Source organism: Aquarana catesbeiana, linkage group LG12, assembly GCF_042186555.1.
Source record: "Aquarana catesbeiana isolate 2022-GZ linkage group LG12, ASM4218655v1, whole genome shotgun sequence".
NCBI lineage: Eukaryota > Metazoa > Chordata > Amphibia > Anura > Ranidae > Aquarana > Aquarana catesbeiana.
In genome coordinates, this window is record NC_133335.1 from 5,569,840 (window position 1) to 5,589,240 (window position 19,401).

Sequence of the window (19,401 nt, forward strand, 5' to 3'; positions counted from 1 at the left end):
GGTGACCACAGCTGCTCCTAGCATCACTCAGATTCAGAATAGAATAGTTTTTGAATTCAAATAGTTTTCCAATTTCCAAAAAGAATACATTAGAATAGAAAATAAAGGAATAGAACAGAAAAAAAAATTCTATTCTATTCCTTTATTTTCTATTCTATTTTATTTGGAAATTGGAAAACTATTCGAATTCGAAACGTTTTTGAATTTGAAAACTATTCGAAATCGAAAAGGATTCAAATTCGAATTTAGTTATTTCAGATTCGTTTAAATTCAGTACTATTCTAATTCGGAAATTCCGATACATCCAAATTTACGAATAAGGAAAATTTGTCTGAATTTTTACTCCGAACGAAACAAACCGCACATGTCTAGTAATAATAAAAATCCAGAAGGTGAAAAAAATGTGCAATCCAAAAACAACCTTTGGTCAAAGTCCCAAAAGGTGAAAAACCATATAGAATCAAGAAAAAGTCCCTTTGCAGTCCATATATTATCGCAAGTGTCCGTCCCCCCTCCACTCCAACTTCATGTGCATCCATCACCAAGTGACACCGTTATAAAGAGCCTCTTACCAGATAATGTGGACCATTTGTACGCAAATGGTCAAAACACTTGATTATATCTTTTAACCACGATCCTCCAGGTGCAGGGCATGTCTTTCATTTGGGATTTCTCCACCTGCATTAGGGGTTTGCCAAAAGGTAAAAGCTATCCGGTCCCCCGAAGACATAATCTCTCTGATGAAATGCGTTGGGGCGCGGCAACATGGCGTCATCACGCTTGCCCGCTGACCAGAGTCTGGAGCTTGGTACAATTAATTCAGCCTGCTGCTTTGAAAGCTTCCTCCACCCCAAACTCGCTCATTCATGTCTTTATGGACCTTGCTTTGAGTACTGGTGTGTAGTCATGTTGGAACAGGAAGGGGTCATTCCCAAACTGTTCCCTCAAAGTTGGGAGCATGAAATTGTCCAAAATTTCTTGGTATGCTGACGCCTTAAGAGTTCCCTTCACTGGAATCAAGGGGCCAAGCCTAACCTCTGAAAAACAACCCCACACCATAATCCCACCTCTCCACCAAATGATTTGGACCAGTGCACAAACAAGGTCCATAAAGTAATGGATGAGCAAGTTTTGGTTAAGGAACTTGACTTGAGTCCTGACCTCAATCTGATAGAACAGCTTTGGGATGAATTAGAGCAGAGACTGCAAACCAGACCTTCTCATCCAACTTCAGTGCATGAACTCACAAATATGCTTCTGGAAGAATGGTCAAACATTCCCGTAGACACCTTCCTAAACCTTGTGAAAAGCCTTCCCAGAAGAGTTGAAGCTGTTATAGCTGCAAAGGGTGGGCCAACTCAATAATGAACCCTACGGCCTAAGACTGGGACGAAAGTTCATGTGCATGTAAAGGCAGGTGTCCCGATACTTTTGGTAATATAGTGTGTATATATTATTATAAGAACATACAGTAGGATGACACATTGTACTTTACTTTCTTGACTCTGTCAGATTACGGTGTTTTTGCCCATGAACAAAATGAAGAAGAGGAACACTTCTCCTCAGAGCCGGAGGATTCAACCCTTCTGATGTCAGACTCCGGTACACCCTCTATTGGTGGAATGGCGCTGTGGAGACAGCAGGTGTTGGCCGTGGCAAGGATCCGATACTTGAAGCTTATCCGTAACAAGCAAATTTTGCTGTCTATGTACGTACAGTAGGTGATGCCATTGGCCTCTGACAATATCTGATGTTGCCAGGGTTGAATAAAATGATTTATTGTGGCAAAGCTATACTAGTGGTCCCTGCACTTATACACTTAGCCATCTGCAGTTGGTCTTCATTATTCTTTTCTACATTTAATATGAGAGGTATGTACAGTTACCTAATTGAGGCTCTGGGGGTGCATAGTTAGGACAAAGAGGTTCCAAAACATGCATAGTTAGGACACGGAAGTCCTAGGACATGCAATGTTCAAACAAGAAGGTTCTGGAGTATTATTAAATAGGACATGGTGGTGCCGGGGCATATAGAATTATAACAAGGAGATCTTGAGGTGTGCATAGCTAGGGCACAGAATTCCTGGGTTGTGCATAGTTGGGACAGGGAGCACCTAGGGTGTTCATATTAAGGACATGGAGGTCCTATGGGGTGCATAGTTAGCAAAGGGAGCTTCTGGGGCATGTGTTGCTGGGACATGTATAGTTAGAGCTTGAGGCATGCATAGTTAAGAAACAGAGATCTTGAGTTCCTGGGGCATGCATACTTGGGACATGGAGGTTATAGGATTGTTAAGACATGGAGATCTTGAGGTGTACATAGCTAGGACATGGAAATCCTGGGGTGTGCATAGTTGGGACATGGAGGTTATAGGGCAGTAATGGCGAACCTTGGCACCCCAGATGTTTTGGAACTATATTTTCCATGATGCTCAACTACACTGCAGACTGCATGAGCATCATGGGAAATGTAGTTCTAAAACATCTGGGGTGCCAAGGTTTGCCATCACTGTTATAGGGTGTTCATTGTTAAGATCTGGAGATCTTGAGGTATACATAGTTAGGATACAGAAATCTTGGGGAATGCATAGTTGGGACATGAAGGTTATAGGGCGTTCATTGTTAGGACATAGAGATCTTGAGGTGCACATAGTTAGGACACGCAAATCCTGGGGTGTGCATAGTTGGGACATGAAGGTTATGGGGTGTTTGTTTTAAGGACATTGAAGTCTTGGGCAATGCATAGTTAGCACAAGGAGGTTCTAGGGCATGTATAGCTGTGACATGGTGGTCCTGGGATATGTATAGCTAGAACTTGAGGCATGTATTGTTAAGACATGAAGATCTGGAGGGATACATAAATTAGTTAGGACATGGAGATCCTGGGGAGTGCATAGTTGGGGCACAGAGGTTCGAAGGTTTGCATATTTAGGATAATTAAACAACTGGAAGTCTTGGCCAATGTGGAGCTAGCACAAGAAGGTTGTGGAGTGTGCATATTTGGGATATGGTGGTGCTGGGACATGTATAGTTAGAACTTGAGGCATGCATAGCTAGGACAAAGAGATTCATGGGTGTGCACAGTTAGAACATGGTGCTTTTGGATTGGTCATATTAAAAATAGACGTGAATGTTAAGCAATATGCCCTTCAGATTAGTAGAGTTATTAAATTAAAACTGCAGGGCTTCACAGAAACTAAAAGGAGAGGAAACTTCCATGCACGTTACATCCCTCACCATGTATAAACATAACATGTTTTATTTTCAGACTTGTTCTGCTGGCTCTCTTCATCCTTCCTATAGTCACTGCCATCATACTGTCAAGAGTTTCTCACACTGTCCAAGCCTGGGAGATGACTCCTCACCTTTATTTCCAGAGACCTGGAGAACGGGAACACAAATTTTACACCAAACTTCTGCTCAACAACAACACTGGTAAAATAAAACTGAAATACTGCCCTGGGTTCCAGTCCTTCAGTAGCAGCAAAAGAAGGAAAAGCCTTGAGATTGGGGAGCACAGGTACCTGGTTCAGAGAAACATACAATATCTCTGAATCACCACGGAGAAAACAGTACCGGGATGTAAGGAATGTCTTTATCCCTTTTCATCACCACTTACTATATCTCCAAAAATGTAGCTGTCTGTAGACAAATATATTACAGCTTAGTTTTCTGCCTATTCCAGCTCTGGGTGGTGATAACCAAGAATAGGGAAGAAGATAACCATAGGATAGACTGTTCCTAGAATATCACTTGAAATGGAAATGTAACCTTAACCAAGTAGTGAACTGCTGCTGCCCTCTATCTTCAACATCTAGTTTATATTGTGTTTCTTTATTATTGCCCTATGGCAAGTCTAACATGACATGAGTCCAATGACAGACAGGTGGGAGTGCTCTATGAAGCTGGTCACTAGTGAGTAGAACTTGTATCTCTGGCTGTGATGTCACCTCACCGATATCATGAGAGTTCAACTGTATCACTCCCATCAGAGTCCATCCATCCTCCTAACATACAGTGCTGTCTTCCCTGTATAGGTGTTCCCATTGACAGCTTTCTTTATGGTGTCACGGCTCAAGATATCGCTGTGGATGTTGTGGATGGTCCGTATGACATGGACAACACTACGGCCTACAATGGAGCTATAGAGGTCACCCATGGTGATAAGGCAAGGCAACCTTTTCTCCCTTGTTAGGGCCGAGTTTATTGGAATGTTTTTCACTTTTTAGAAGGCCAACTAAATTCTCACTACTCTCTGTGCCAGAAGAGCTTACACTCTAATGTCCCCCCCCAGTCACACACTATTATTATTATATATTTATATAGCTCTGACATATACAGTGCCTTGAAAAAGTATTCACACTCCTTGAAATCTTCCACATTTTGTCATGTTACAACCAAAAACGAAAATGCGTTTTATTGGGATTTTATGTGATTGGCCAACACAAAGTGGCACATAATTGTGAAGTGGAAGGAAAATGATAAATGGTTTTCAAATTTTTTACAAATAAATATGTGAAAAGTGTGGGGGGGGGGGGGGGGCATTTGTTTTCAGCCCCCCTGAGTCAAGACTTTGTAGATCCCCCTTTCACTGCAATTACAGCTGCAAGTCTTTTTGGGGATGTCTCTACCAGCTCTGTCAGATTGGATGGAGAGTAATGTTTTTTTATAACTTTTAACTTCTCCACAACTTTATCCCTGACCTGTCTGGTGTATTCCTTGGCCTTCATGATGCTGTTTGTTCACTAAGGTTCTCTAACAAACCTCTGAGGGCTTCACAGAACAGCTGTATTTATACTGCGATTAAATTACACACAGGTGGACTGGCTACTAATTAGGTGACTTCTGAAGGCAATTGGTTCCACTAGATTTTAGTTAGGGGTATCAGAGTAAAGGGGGCTAAATACAAATGCACACCACAGTTTTTACAGATTTATTTGTAAAAAATTTTGAAAACCATTTATTATTTTCCTTACACTTCACAAATATGTGTCAGTCTTTTGCAGACTCTAACAGGTTTTCCTCTAAGATTGCCCTGTATTTGTCTCCATCCATCTTCCCATCAACTCTGACCAGCTTCCCTGTCCCTGCTGAAGAAAACCATCCCCACCACATGATGCTGCCACCACCATGTTTCACGGGGGGGGGGGGGGATGGTGTGTTCAGGGTGATGTGCAGTGTTAGTTTTCCCCCCACACATAGCGTTTTTCTTTTAGGCCAAAAAGTTGAATTTTGTTCTCATCTGACCAGAGCACCTTCTTCCACATGTTTGCTGTGTCCTCCACATGGCTTCTCACAAACTACAAACAGGACTTCTTATGACTTTCTTTCACCAATGTCTTTCTTCTTGTCACTCGTCCATAAAGGGCAGATTTGTGGAGAACACGACTAATAGTTGTCCTGTGGACAGATTCTCCCACCTGAGCTGTGGATCTCTGCAGCTCCTCCAGAGTTACCATGGACCTCTTGGCTCTTCTCTGATGAATGTTCTCCTTGCCCGGCCTGTCAGTTTAGGTGGACGGCCATGTCTTGGTAGGTTTGCAGCTGTCCCATACTCTTTCCATTTTCCAATGATGGATTAAAACAGTGCTCCGTTGGATGTTGAAAGCTTGGGATATTATAACCTAACCCTGCTTTAAACTTCTCCACAACTTTATCCCTGACCTGTCTGGTGTGTTCTTTGGCCTTCCTGATGTTATTTGTTCACTAAGGTTCTCTAACAAACCTCTGAGGGCTTCACAGAACAGCTGTATTTATACTGAGATTAAATGACACACAGGTGGACTCTATTTACTAATTAGGTGACTTCTGAAGGAAATTGGTTCCACTAGATTTTAGTTAGGGGTATCAGCGTAAAGGGGGCTGAATACAAATGCCCCCCCCCCCCCACACTTTTCACATATTTATTTGTAAAACATTTATAATTTTCCTTCCACTTCACAATTATGAGCCACTTTGTGTTGGTCTATCACATAAAATCCCAATAAAATACATTTACGTTTTTGGTTGTAACATGACAAAATGTGGAAAAAAGGTGTATGAATACTTTTTCAAGGCAATGTATATAGCTCTGACATATACCACAGTGCTGTACAGAGAACACTGAGCCAGTCACATCATTGTCTGTACAGAGGAGCTTACACTCTAATGTCCCCTCCCCCATAGTCGCACACTATTTTTATTATTAGACATTTTTATAGCTCTGACATACACCACAGTGCTGTACAGAGAACACTGAGTCTGTTACATCAGTCTCTGTGGGGGGGGGGGGGGGCATTAGAGTGTAAGCTCCTCTGGTACAGTCACAAACTATTATTATTATACATTTATATAACTCTGACATATAACGCAGTGCTGTACAGAGATCACTGAGCAAGTCACATCAGTCTCTGCACCAGAGGAGCTTCTCCACCAGGTGGTGCTGTTCTACAGGGTGCTGTTGGCTCATTCTGCTTTGGTCTCAGCTGGGAGAGGCAGCAAGCCTGGCGCCTGTCCTGCAGGCTTTTCCCAGGCAAGCATGGACAATGCTGGGGAAGACGAAGGTGGAGGTTCTCCAGAGGCACTGAGGTCTACTCCATGTGCTCAAGCTGCAGTGGATCCTGGGCCTGTCCCTATGCAAGGGGAGTCCTTACCAGTCTTCCAGAATAGAGTGGTGAACAGACTTTGCCACATTACTAAGGAGGAACAGAAGCTTGCTGTCATGAAAGAAGATTTCAGGAAAAAGAAGTCCCTGCATAGTAAGTCTGGGAGCAGTAAGAGGGAAGTATCCAAGCTGAAGTCTCTGGAGGAGGCACTGAAAAAGCAAGAGAAGTTGGTCGCCTCTCTGAAGCAAAGCAGCAGTGTGTTCAAGGAGAAGTATGAGAATGTGGAGTGATTCCAACAGCTGAAGGAGAGTGCCTGTGCCAGTACCAGCCAGAGGGTGGATACATGTCTGATGGAGCCTACACACGGTTGGAATTTCCGACAAGATGCTCCCATCAAACATTTTCCATTGGAAAATCAGACCGTGTACAGGGCATAAGATTGCAGAGCAGGAATGTTGCATGAACATTGAAACTGCAGAGCAGGAGGGCCGTATGAACGCTGAAACAGCTGGTGTTTTTTCTAAACGGAAGACTTTACTTGATGACGAGACTGCTGGTAAATGTGGTACTTCTGGGACTATGGTGAGTGGGACTATTGTGCTGGAGGGGAGGAGGGAGGATCAGGTGGTGGGTAATTTACCAAACCAGATTTCAGAGGTTCCTACACAGCCAGTTGATGTGTCATCTGTCCCAGTTAGGAGTTATGCTAAGGCTGTGTCGGGACAAAGTCATGCTACTGCTGGAAGGGAGCCAGTTGCGCGACTTTCACCTAACGCACCTTCCTCCATTAAGCGCAGGAATGTGGTACAGCTCAGGTGGGAAGGAGGAGATATTCCACCTCTCAGGAGGGTGGTTGTGGATAGGGTCCTAGCCATGGGCGGAGGATATTTATGCCCTTATCAGTCCGGCAGGTTCCTATGAATAGAATTTGTCATTTGTGCGTCCAGAGTCACTGGATCTGTTTTGGGAGCGGTATGAGCATGTATATAGGGGCCAGCCGGTCTGGAAGCGGCTTGTCCCCAAAGTTGTCTCACGACAGCCCTTGATAAAAAATGTGACTAGCCTGACAAGGAATGAGTCTATACCCCCTGAGAATTTATGGGTCTGGTTGAGGAGGTTTGGTGAAACTTTGTGCCCCCTAAAAAAGATTATGGATGATATAGGAATCTGGACGGGTGGGTGGTGAGTGTCAATGAGGTTAATTGTGTGTGAGAATGTGGTCAAGCATTTGCCCTTCTCTGTCTTTATGGGTAGAGATAGGATTACCATCTTCTACCCTGGTCAACCTAAACTGTGCTATAAATGTGGAGCCAAGGGACATTTCTCCTCTTCCTGTCCAGAACAGAAGTGCTCTTTGTGGGGCATCTGGCGAAGGACTGTAGGATCATTAAATGTAACCTATATGATAAGTTTGGTCACCCTTATAGCCAGTGCCCTGAGGCTTTGCACAATAAGCCTGAGCTAGAGGAGGAGTTCTTCCGTCTGGATAAGGAAGAGTCTGGGTTGGCTGAGGTTGTACCAGGGAATCCTAGTGTCTCTGTCCTGTCAGAATCTGTGTCTGTGAGGCCCTTTGTGATGTCAGTGTCCCCCCAGTCTGTGGTTCCCCAGTCAGTGTCAAAAGTGTGGTTGTCAAGTCTGGGTCCGCACCTATTGTTTCTTCTAGTGCAGTGGAGGGTGCTGGACCAGAATGTATGGTTGTGCCAACCCCTCTTCCTCAGCGTGGCAGAAGTGCGGCTGGTGGTCAGTAGACACTGAGGGGTGGAGGGGGTGTTGGATTGGATGATGGTGGGGGGGGGGGGGTGGATGGGAGTGGCTGGTGCAGAATGTAAGGTGAATGATGTGGAAGTCGGGGTAAATTATGTGGAGGGGTGGGTTAATGGGGGGTGGGGGGTTTGGAATCCGTGAGGGTGGAGGTATCAAATACGTTTGAGGTGTATTCTGCAGTGGAGGGTAAGGGTTCATCTGCTGAGAAGTCGGTGACTTCTATGGAGGAGGAATCGCAGAGAATAATAAAATGTGTAGGGTCTCTGAGTGGGTGGGGGGGGTGAGCAAACTAAGAAGCGTGTATCTAAAGCATCCTGATGGCAGTTAAATCTCAAAATGTTTCTTAGCCTGGATTGTGTTTAAGTTGAGGTTCGGGGTTTTGTATTGTTTAGTTATTATTTATTTTTATGAAAATATGTTTTTATTAATAAGTTGTATGTTTGTATGATTTTTTTAATAAACAAAAATGACACTCTAATGTCCCTCCCACAGTCACACACTGTTATTATTATTATAATACATTGTTATAGCTCTGACATATACCGTAGTGTTGTACAGAGATCACTGATCACATTTTCTATGTTTATTTTTCAGGGTTACAATTTCAGAATAATCGGAAACCCCCGAGCACATAATAGTCTACCGGTATTGGTTAATATTATCAGTAACGCCTTTATGAGGATCTATAACTCCACGGGGCGGATCAGGGTGTGGAACGACCCCATCACACCTGTGAGTACCTCTCTGGAGGCTCCCCAACATTTATGTCTTTTCCTGAATGCTGAGACTGGAACCCCAATACACCTAAAAATTGGTTCCCCCTAAAAACACAGAGCACCCCATAAATATACCGGGGAAAATTACTGCTACAGCCAATCAGATACTTCTGTTTACTCTCTACCTAAACAGTGACCAGCAAGTTGTGTCTATGTGGCCTCAAATATGGCTCCGCACTCTCCTTAAATGGAACCACTTTTAGTCTACAACGCCATCTAGTTGAGATGTTCTTTCTTTCTCTCCCCAGGACAACATCTCTCTTCTAATGATTGAGTACCACTATGTGAAATCTTTTCTAATATTATTTGCCTCTGGACTTGCCCCCCACTTTACAATGAGTAGTACGGAGGATGTAAAAGTAAGTATTCCCTCATCTGTCACCATTTAAATTTAGAAGCATTTATAATCACATGAATATATTGGACAATTAATGGTTAAAACCAAACTCTGGGTAATCAGCTAAGTACACAGATGAAATACATCTACACTATGATGTCATCACTGGGTCTCTGTGCTTCTCGGCTTTCTTGTGTGGCTATGGAGTTCATGGGTCCACTGTGCCAACTTCAGGTTAGGTGGAGATGAAGCTCATGTGTAAGTAGGTGACTCAGGATCCTCATGGGTGGGGGAGTCTAAGCAGCAGTCAGTCTTCATCAGTGGCCTTCAGGTTTAACCTGCTCTAATGTGCGCCATCATGGGCAGATGACCTCAGAAGTGTTCTGGTGATGGTGGTGTAGATATGATGCAGGGAAGAGGTTAGACTGTGGAGCACATCGGAGCATGGTACAGAAGCATAATGGATTGAACCATGGATCCGTCCAGGCATCAGAGCCACGGATCTTACCTGAGAGGGTTGAAAGGGCATGGCGACCAAAGATGAACCAGACTACAAGCCAAGGGTCAAATCTTCAATCCAGAGAGCGAGAGATTATGTCAATGCAAGGGAGGTCTGCCACTCTAATAAGAAAACAGGCAGGAAGTAGGTACACTGGGGTCAAAGGGAATGCAAGGGACCAAACACACAGGGGTGACTAAAATCAATTCCATGAGGTTAGGAACTAGAGCTAGGACCTCTTGGAAGGGATGTCTAGGGCTTGGGATAGCCTAGTGCTCAGGCAAAGATTACTAGTCTGAGTGTCAGGCCCAGGATCTGAACCTGCTCCTTATAATTCTACAGACCAACTGCAAAGCTGATCTGTTACTTGCAGTTCCACGAGCATGTAGTCTGTGCAGACCTGACAATAGTCTCACAATTTTAGGTCTCACCTGATTATACCTACTGTAGTTTCTCAGCAGTATATCATTAAACACCACTATTTAAGTTGTGCTCAGTGTCAGGACCGGATCTGAAGTGTGGTAATGGAAATAAGGAGAGCTGCGGGTACATAAAAGAGTGAGATATCTGCTGGAAAGAACACAATAATCTGGCAAACAGGAAGTACAGGGACATGGCTTAAGTCAGGATCTTCATGGGAGGAGCAAAGATTTTAAGGTTCACCAGAAACAAGAGACAAGGCAAGATTGTACTCAGAGATCAGACAAAGGACTGTCCAGCATCTCAGGTTGCACAGTGAGAAGAGCCCAGAGAGAAGACACCATAGAGGTTGTAGGTTCAATTCCTGGTCCTGACACAACATAAATAATGGAGCTGAATGATATACTGGGGAGAAACTACAGTAGGTAAAATCAGGTGACACCTAAAAGTGTCAGAACACTCAGGCCCAGATTTACTCCCTTTGCCGCCCCAAGGCCAGGTCCTTCAATGCCACACACACACACACACACCCCCCACCATTCTCGTCCTTTATCGATGACTGCTACAATAGATCAATTAAAAACATATATCAACACACCAGAACACTGAAAATAACTGGCTTTAATTGTACAGACTGAAAATACTTCAGGGCAAGCGTGCGAGGGGTAAGGATTTTTCGCGGGCAATTTTTTAGGGCGATGGCTGGTGTTAGTGCTTCAATCACTGGGGAATAAGTACAGCGCTGCTCCAATGATCTTATAAAAAATGGTTACACAATAAGCAGCTAACATGCCTCTAAGACACAGGTAGAAGTAAATTAACAGAAAATATATAGTGTAGCGCTGTATGTGTAAATAGTAAAGGGTATGAAAACAGTGAATTAGGCTTGAGCCATCTCTCAATGGCCAGCAAATAGACAAAAAATACTTCAAAACTGAATAAAAGTGATTCAATACAATCAAAAGTGCACTATATGTTACAAATTGACATGTAAAATATAATGATTACAATAGTGCTTCAATCACCCCCGGCACCAGAACCATTGGGAGCCCTGAGCGTGTCACTTGTCACCAATGCTTGTCACTTGCCACGCTGCCTGCCACCAGATGGGGATGTCACTTGCCACTCTGCCTGCCACCAGATGGAGATGTCACTTGCCACTATGCCTGCCACCAGATGGAGATGTCACTTGCCACCATGCCTGCGACCAGATGGAGATGTCACTTGCTATTATGCCTGCCACCAGATGGAGATGTCACTTGCCACTATGCCTGCCACCAGATGGAGATGTCACTTGCCACTATGCCTGTCACCAGATTTAGATGTCACTTGCCACTATGCCTGCCACCAGATGGAGGAGGGCGGAACAGCGGTGTGGACAATGAGAGATGTCATCTCTCTCCCCCGCCGCCGCACAGCTGACATTACTTGTCTCCTCCGTGGCCCGGCAGCAGAGGCGCCGCGGCCCACAGGTTGGAGATCTACTCTCGATCTTTTTCAAAAATGGCACCGGGCGGCGCAATCACGCTACTGCCGAGCATGTACAAGCTTTCCCAAGCCCGGCCGGCTTCGGAACGGAGCATGCGCAGTTGCGTGGCCGGCTCGCGGCCATCTTTTCTACGGGCACCGGTGCCCCTAATGGACTTTAACGGGCAGCCCGAAAGGGGGGGCGGCGGCCCCCCGGACCACTGCCGCCCCGAGGCCTGGCCTCGGTGGCCTTGTAGGAAATCTGGCCCTGAGAACACTGCCAGGTCCAGACTACATGCTCGTGGAACTGCACATAACAGATCAGCATTTCAGCTGGTCTGTAGAATTGTAAGCAGCAGATCGCCTTGTCTGCTGGTTTGTGAGAATGTAAGTAACAGATCAGCGGCAGCTTTGCTGTTGATCTGTGATGGTCATTAAAGTGGATGTAAACCTCAGGCGTGAAATATGAACAAAGCATATCCCTCTACAGCAGCAAAGAATAATCAGGTCTTCTCCCCTCTCAGACAGGACTGTGCTGTGCGGCACATCTGTGTAATGATCAGGACTGGAAACACAAATCTTTGGTGGATATAAAAGCTCACATACTGTGTGTGTGTGTGTATATATATATATATATATATATATATATATATATATATATATATATTCCATCTGTGTATTGAGCAGTTTATGTAATTAAAAGATTTCCAAAAAATCCATATGGGTCAAATACATTGGATCTTTCCGTCATCAGTGTCTGATTGATTTGAGCTGTATTTGTGTTGATTGGTCTTGTACAAAAAATGTGAGCAATATAATTAATTTTGTGTCTATTTGTTGGCCATCAGCCCTTATCATGTCTTCCTCTTTCTCTTTTCCAGAATAAAGTTCGCTCCCAGATGCGCCTGTCTGGCCTCTTCCCCTCCGCGTACTGGTGTGGACAAGCCCTGGTGGACGTCACCCTCTACTGGCTGCTGCTTTTCATTATATTTAGCATCCCCTTTGTGTTCTTTAGAAAGTTTCCTCCAGTTTGGGATCTGGGGATGCTTGTGAGTTTCCATAGTCATGTAACTGTTTAATCAGGGTTCCAAAACAGTAAGTTATTAAAGGAAAGAATCGTACCATTCATCATTGATATTTCACTTAGTCTGGCTTCTTCTGTGTCCATTGAGAACTTTGACCGATGTTTCCAGTTGTGCTCCAACCCAGCACGGCACTCTGGGTGCTCCCACTCACCTTGGGGTGTTCTTGCTTGCCATGTGATGTGCCCACTCTCAGTGGGATGTATCTGCTCACTTTGGGGTGTACCACACACTGTGAGGTGTGCCCACTCCCTATGGGTGTTCCTGCGCACCATGGGATGTTTCTACTTACCTTGGGTTGTCCATACTCACTTTGGGATGTATCTGTCTATGACAAGGTGTCCCTACTCATTTTAAGGAGTGCCAGCTCACTATGGGTGTTCCCACTCACCCTGGGGGGGTTCTCTCAGCTAGGGATGTGACCACTCACTTCGCCATGTTCTTGCTCACCTTGGGATGTGCTCACTCACCTTGGGATGTTCTCACTCACTTTAGGATGTACCTTCGATTCTTGGAGAGTTCCTGCTAACCTTTGTGCCTGCTTAGCATGGGTGTTCCCACTCACCTTGTAGTGTTTTCATACTGTATACCCACGTTTCTTTAAAAAGTCTCTGTTTTCCTTTTGATGTGCCCACTCACCACTGCATTTGCCTGTGGACCTTGTAGTATGTTCGCTTACGTTGGCTTGTTCCCTAGATATATGGGAGGTGTCTGTTCACTTTAAGAGGTGGGGAAACTAATAAAAATGTATCCCCCCCCCCCCAAAAAAGAAAACAAATAGGTGGAGTTTTCTTGCTGATCTTGGGATGTTCCTACATAGCTTGGGATTTGCCAGCTCAGCGTGAGTGTTCCTACTCACCTTGAGAGGTGCCTGCTCATCTGGTGTTATCCTGTTTATTTTGTGGTGCTTCAGCTCACCTTCAGAGGTGCCTGCTCACCTGGGGTTTCCTGTTTATCTTGGGGTGTTTCTGTTCACCTTGGAAGCTGCCTGCTCACCTGGGGTTCTTCTGGTTATCTTGGGGAGTTTCTGCTCACCTTGAGAGGTGCCCGCTCACCTGAAGTTCTTCTGGTTTTCGTGGGATGTTCCTGCTTACCTTGAGAGGTGCCTGCTCACCTGGGATTATACTGTTTATCTTGGTGTGTTTCCACTCACCTTGAAAGGAGCTTGTTCACCTGGGGTTCTTCTGGTTATCTTAGGATATCCCCAGTCACCTTGAGAGAAGCCTGCTCACCTGGGGTTATCCTGTTTATCTTAAGGTGTTTCCACTCACCTTGAGCGGTACCTGCTCACCTGGGGTTATCCTTGTTATCTTGGTTTGTTTCTGCTCATCTTGGGATTTGCCCAATCACGTTGGGGTGTCCTCCATTTGTATTCTCCTTAACTGCATTGTGTTAAGTTGTGTTTTTTTTTTTTTTTTTGCAGGTTGTGCACATTTTTGGTTATGGGATGGCTGTAGTCCTCTACGTTTATCTAATTGCATTACTTCTTGGGAAGAGAAAAATTAATGAGGACCGATGGTCTTTCTTCTTCATTTTGGTAAGTATATAAGATGTCAGATGCGCAGATTAAGGAGGTTTTCTTGAAGGAGATCTATGGGACACATTAGTTCTTCAGCAGACATGGCTTAGATGACAGACTCCCATCAGAAGACGCCTGGTCTTCACCATTCACACTCTTCTAAGGGTTACTTGTACCCTTCCCAAATCTTTGTTCACATGTGGCCCCATAGTCTTTGCTTACTACATAACCTTGCTGTGCTTCCAGCTTAGAGGTGCAGTACATAAATGTGTTTTATTGCTCGTCTAGTTTATGCCCCCAACATGGTCACCATATTATCAAAGTGCTCTTGTCCGTCTGTCCTCGGAATAAGTCTGATAGTTTATCCTCATCTCTCTTTCCGGCAGTCTAACCTCATCAGTTCAATGTTTTTACCTGCTCTATACTATGAGGACACCGCTTCCATACTCCAGGGAATCTATTTCACCTTCTTGTTCCTGGTGCCACCCAGCAACTTATGGGCCTTTTTTTTTCAGTTGGTAAGTATTAATGTATACGTTTCATTTCTTAGTACAGAAAGTAGTCAAGATACAACAGTATGATGAGAAATCACTGTATAGTACATGACAGGAGGAGATTTGTGCAGACATAATGAACTGATAAAAGTCACATTCTTTTATAGGTTATCTATTTTTTGCGTAACGATAAGCACACCGAACAAGCAGTGTACATCCATCTGCTCATTGTAAGGTTCTATAATCTTCTATAATTGTCCCATTACTCTACACCACAAAATTTGAATTTTCTCCAAACACTTGATGTTCTCTGCCTCCCTTTCAGCCGTACCTTCAAATTGTCACAATTTGGGGCCTCCTGTGGTTCTTAGAATGGAAGTTCGGAACGAGGAGCTTAACACAAGATCCAGTGTTCAGGTGGGTCAGTAAAACATGAAAATATATGTGGTAAAAGAGGAACTACAGCCAGAGGGGAACACACAGCCAATATGGGGTTTGACACTTTCACCTCTACAATTAGATTTACCAGTAGAGAACATCCCTTTACCCAGAATCCCGAGCAGCTGGAGGATGCTGATGAGGAGGTCCTGGCAGAGAGAGAAAGGGTTAACACCTTAAAAACGACAGATCAAGAGGAAGAGGTAATGTTGGACGTCTGGCTAAATGTATGTTTTTAGACTAAATACACACAGTACAATCATGTTTTATATTAAAATTCAACTTAAGCCCTTCGCACCATTTGAATGTGCGCATTTGGCTTTCAGTAGGAGTGACTGCGCTGCTTACTGAGTGACAACAGACGGTCCTATTTCCTGGCCAGATAAAACAAAGTTCCTTCACAGTTTGTGAAGTGTTACATTTGTTTATGCAAGAACATAAACTACAGACTTGATTTGGGTGGGACCACACGAGGAAATAATTGTGGCCTCAGAAAAGATAGTCTCGCTACTCCAGTTAATGCCATGGGCAGAGACAAGAACTGAAGAAAGTGAAAAATATTGATTTTTCTTAAGTTGTGCTTTTCCTCTTTAAGAGGCCGACCATCCTCGTAGACGCTTTGCGCAAAGAGTTTAAGGAGAGGTCAGGTATCTGCAGATGTTTTGGGAAGAAGAAGAAGAGGACGGCCATCAGGAACACTTCATTCTGTGTCAAGAAAGGTAAATTTCTCCTAGAGTCTGACCCCGAACATGGAAAGAAAATGTTTATTGCTTCAGTTGTTTGCAGCTCTTCCCTTCTTTATTTAGCTCTAAAAATAATGAAAAGATGATAGTTCCTCTTGCATTGTTTCTAGTAGAATGAATGAAGCAAAGGATCTGATTGGTTGGTAGGAGGAAATGCAGACAATTCTCTCTTGAGATACTTTTGTAAAAGCGGTCCGGTGAATTTTGCAACAGTTTTTGTTCAAATCTTTTTCTTCAAAAGGTGAAGTCCTGGGGCTTCTGGGCCCCAACGGAGCCGGCAAGACTACATCTGTGCTGATACTGGCGGGAGAGTTGAAGCCAACGGCTGGACAGGTGAGGATGAAAATTGGCAGGCAATGGAGGGCTTCAGAGCTTGTGTACTCGAGTTCTGGAGGAACTTCTAAGACTAGTTGTTGTTTTAGGGTGGACCACGACAGTAACTAATTGACCCCACAAAAAAAAATTGTAGAGCTGGGCAGGTGTCATTCCCATAATGGGCTCATTTGACATGTTGTATCTCACCTTACCTGACTACAGGTGGTTCTGGGTAATGCAAAAGACCCTCACGGGACTGATTACTCTGCAACACTGGGCTACTGCTCCCAACACAATCCCTTGTGGCCCAACCTCACTGTGAAGGAACATCTGGAGATCTACGGCGCCATCAAGGGCATGAAGAAAGAAGACACAGACAGCGCTATCAAACGGTAAATTGAGTCATGCGTCAAATCTTCATCATGATCAGGTGTTGCCTGGCCCCACTTCCTCTGCTGTCTACCATATTGTTTGTCATTGACAGTTCCCCCTTCTAATCTGATGTAACTTTGGCCTTATCTTGTCTACATGGTGGCATAAAATAAACCATTTTAAACTTTCTTGCATCACTGTTGCTCATATTTGTCAAAGAACGGTTCTGTCCCACTCTTTCTTCAGATGGCTCACCCTTGTTCATTATAGATTTTGTTTTCCATACAAACATCTTCATAAATAACTTGGTTCTATATGGCGTAACTAGATTGCTATTGTCTTTGTAGGGTGGCCGAAGCTCTGGAGATGAAGGATCATCTGCAAAAACCCACCAATAGGCTGTCAGCCGGGGTCTCCAGAAAGGTGGGTCGTTGTCTTGGATGGTGTTGACTGAAAGGAATGGCATTCTAGTAGAACACTGGTTCAGGCTTGGTGTTGTATGGTTTGGCATTGTTGCCATATCATGGTCTGAATATTGAAAGCAAGCATGGACATCAGGCCTTCAGAGTAGGGATGAGCTTCGAGTTCGAGTCGAACCCATGTTCAAATCGAACATCACCTGTTTGACCATTCGTCGAATTGCGAACGTTATGGGCCGTTTGCGCCAAATTCAAGTGGCGCGTCATGGCCCATAATTCACTCGGCATCGCAGTGCATTGCTGGCTGATGATTGGCCAAGCATGCACTATGACCCGCATGCTTGGCCAATCACAACACCACCTGTACAGAGAGCCGTAATAGGCCAAAGCCAGGGTGGCCAATTATTGCTCAGGGGGTTTAGTACACGCCCCACACTATATAAGGCCGCCTGCGTGGCGGCCTTGTGTAGTGTGTTGCGGCAGCGGAGAGAGCTAGACAGAGAGACAGTGCCATTTGATTTAAGTTAGATAGAGTAGGCAGGTAGCTGCACTTACAGTGTATTGTATATATATATGCATCCCAGGTGTTATTTATATGTGTGTGTGTGTATATATATATATATATATATATATACTGTATTCAGTTTAGCTAGATCCGTTCTTATTATTCTCTTCCTACTGACAGGAAGGCAGGTGTTTTTACAGTATTTACAGTTAGTGTACTGTGTCCTCTGCAGATGTGCGATCGGAGCTTGTTGTCAGAAATTCCAACTGTGTGTGGGCTCCATCTGACTTTTTCTATCAGAATTTCCGACACACAAAGTTTGAGAGCAGGCTATAAAATTTTACTAAAACAAAATCCGTTCGCATAAATTCCGACCGTGTGTGGACAATTCCAACGCACAAAGTGCCACACATGCTCACAATAAAGTAAGAGACGAAAGCTATTGGCTACTGCCCCGTTTATAGTCCCGACCTACGTGTTCTACGTTACCGCGTTCAGAACGATCGGATTTTCCGACAACTTTGTGTGACCGTGTGTATGCAAGACAAGTTTGAGCCAACATCCGTCGGAAAAAATCTATGGATTTTGTTGTTGGAATGTCCGATCGTGTGTACAGGGCATTGGTGTACTGTGTTCTCTGCACAGTGTGCACCTAAAGCTACCTGAAGAAAAATTGCTGGGGTTCTCATACTAATAATACTACAGGCATGCAGTTGATTCTGCTAGCTGCAGTATAATCAGTATATATACACATCCCAGCTTTGTGCAGCTACATCTCACTGCAGGCCATTAGTATATCTGGAAGGACAACAAGGAGAGGCAGACAGTTACAAGCCAATAAAAGAGGGCAAGCAGACTCTGTGTCTAGCGGCAACAGTGCTGATCGTGGACACGGTGCATCCTCATCAGCATGTGGCCATGGGACACGCTTTTCCTTTATTTCGGCAGCTGGCCATGTTGAGCCGCAACATGCCGAAGACTTAGTAGAGTGGATGACCAAACCGTCCTCATCCTCCTCATCCTCTCTCACCCAGGCTCAGGGTACTTTGTCTGGCAAAGCAGCTGCCAACGTGGCCTCTTCCTTCGGCTCAATGGTGTCAGTCACTTCTTCCCTAGCCCCACTATGTCCTCCTGAGGAGTCCCCCGAACTGTTCGACCACAGTGTTGGGTACATGCTCCAGGAGGATGCCCAGCGTTTTGAAGGCTCCGATGATGGTACCCAGCTAGAGGAAGGCAGTAACGTGAGCCCAGAGAGAGGGGTTGCCCAAGAAGGACAGCAATCTGTCAGTCATGTTCCCTCAGCTGTAGCATACTGCCAGCTTTGCTCCAGTGATGAGGAGGGAGGGGATGATGAGGAAGTCACTGACTCCACGTGGGTGCCTGATAGAAGAGAGGAGGAGGAGGCACATCTCCAACGAGGCAGGATGCCCTCCAGGGGGCCAGCTTAAGGGCAGCACACTGACTGCATCACACTGCAGAGCTCCGCATGTGCAGGGCGCTGCTGTCTCTGTGCGTTATTCCAAAAGATCTTTGGTGTGGGCCTTTTTTGAGACAAGTGCATCAGATCGCACCGCTGCTATTTGCAACATATGTCTCAAGCATATCTCGCGTGGCCAAAACATCACCCGCTTGGGCACCACATGCTTGACCAGACATATGTTGACCTGC

At 44.7% G+C, this 19,401-nt stretch overlaps 1 protein-coding gene across 1 annotated transcript in view; it reads left to right on the plus strand.

Annotated features, from left to right (window-relative positions):
* LOC141113847 (ATP-binding cassette sub-family A member 10-like) overlaps positions 1 to 19,401 on the plus strand; it is a 95,638-nt gene that overhangs the window by 68,222 nt on the left and 8,015 nt on the right. The window contains exons 20-34 of the mRNA XM_073607167.1: positions 1,513 to 1,708; positions 3,268 to 3,434; positions 4,037 to 4,167; positions 8,942 to 9,079; positions 9,372 to 9,482; positions 12,728 to 12,895; positions 14,352 to 14,465; positions 14,834 to 14,965; positions 15,109 to 15,171; positions 15,267 to 15,358; positions 15,462 to 15,582; positions 15,975 to 16,098; positions 16,364 to 16,455; positions 16,660 to 16,829; positions 17,157 to 17,232. Coding sequence (XP_073463268.1) covers positions 1,513 to 1,708; positions 3,268 to 3,434; positions 4,037 to 4,167; positions 8,942 to 9,079; positions 9,372 to 9,482; positions 12,728 to 12,895; positions 14,352 to 14,465; positions 14,834 to 14,965; positions 15,109 to 15,171; positions 15,267 to 15,358; positions 15,462 to 15,582; positions 15,975 to 16,098; positions 16,364 to 16,455; positions 16,660 to 16,829; positions 17,157 to 17,232 — 1,895 coding nt within the window. The remainder of the gene's footprint in view (positions 1 to 1,512; positions 1,709 to 3,267; positions 3,435 to 4,036; positions 4,168 to 8,941; positions 9,080 to 9,371; positions 9,483 to 12,727; positions 12,896 to 14,351; positions 14,466 to 14,833; positions 14,966 to 15,108; positions 15,172 to 15,266; positions 15,359 to 15,461; positions 15,583 to 15,974; positions 16,099 to 16,363; positions 16,456 to 16,659; positions 16,830 to 17,156; positions 17,233 to 19,401) is intronic.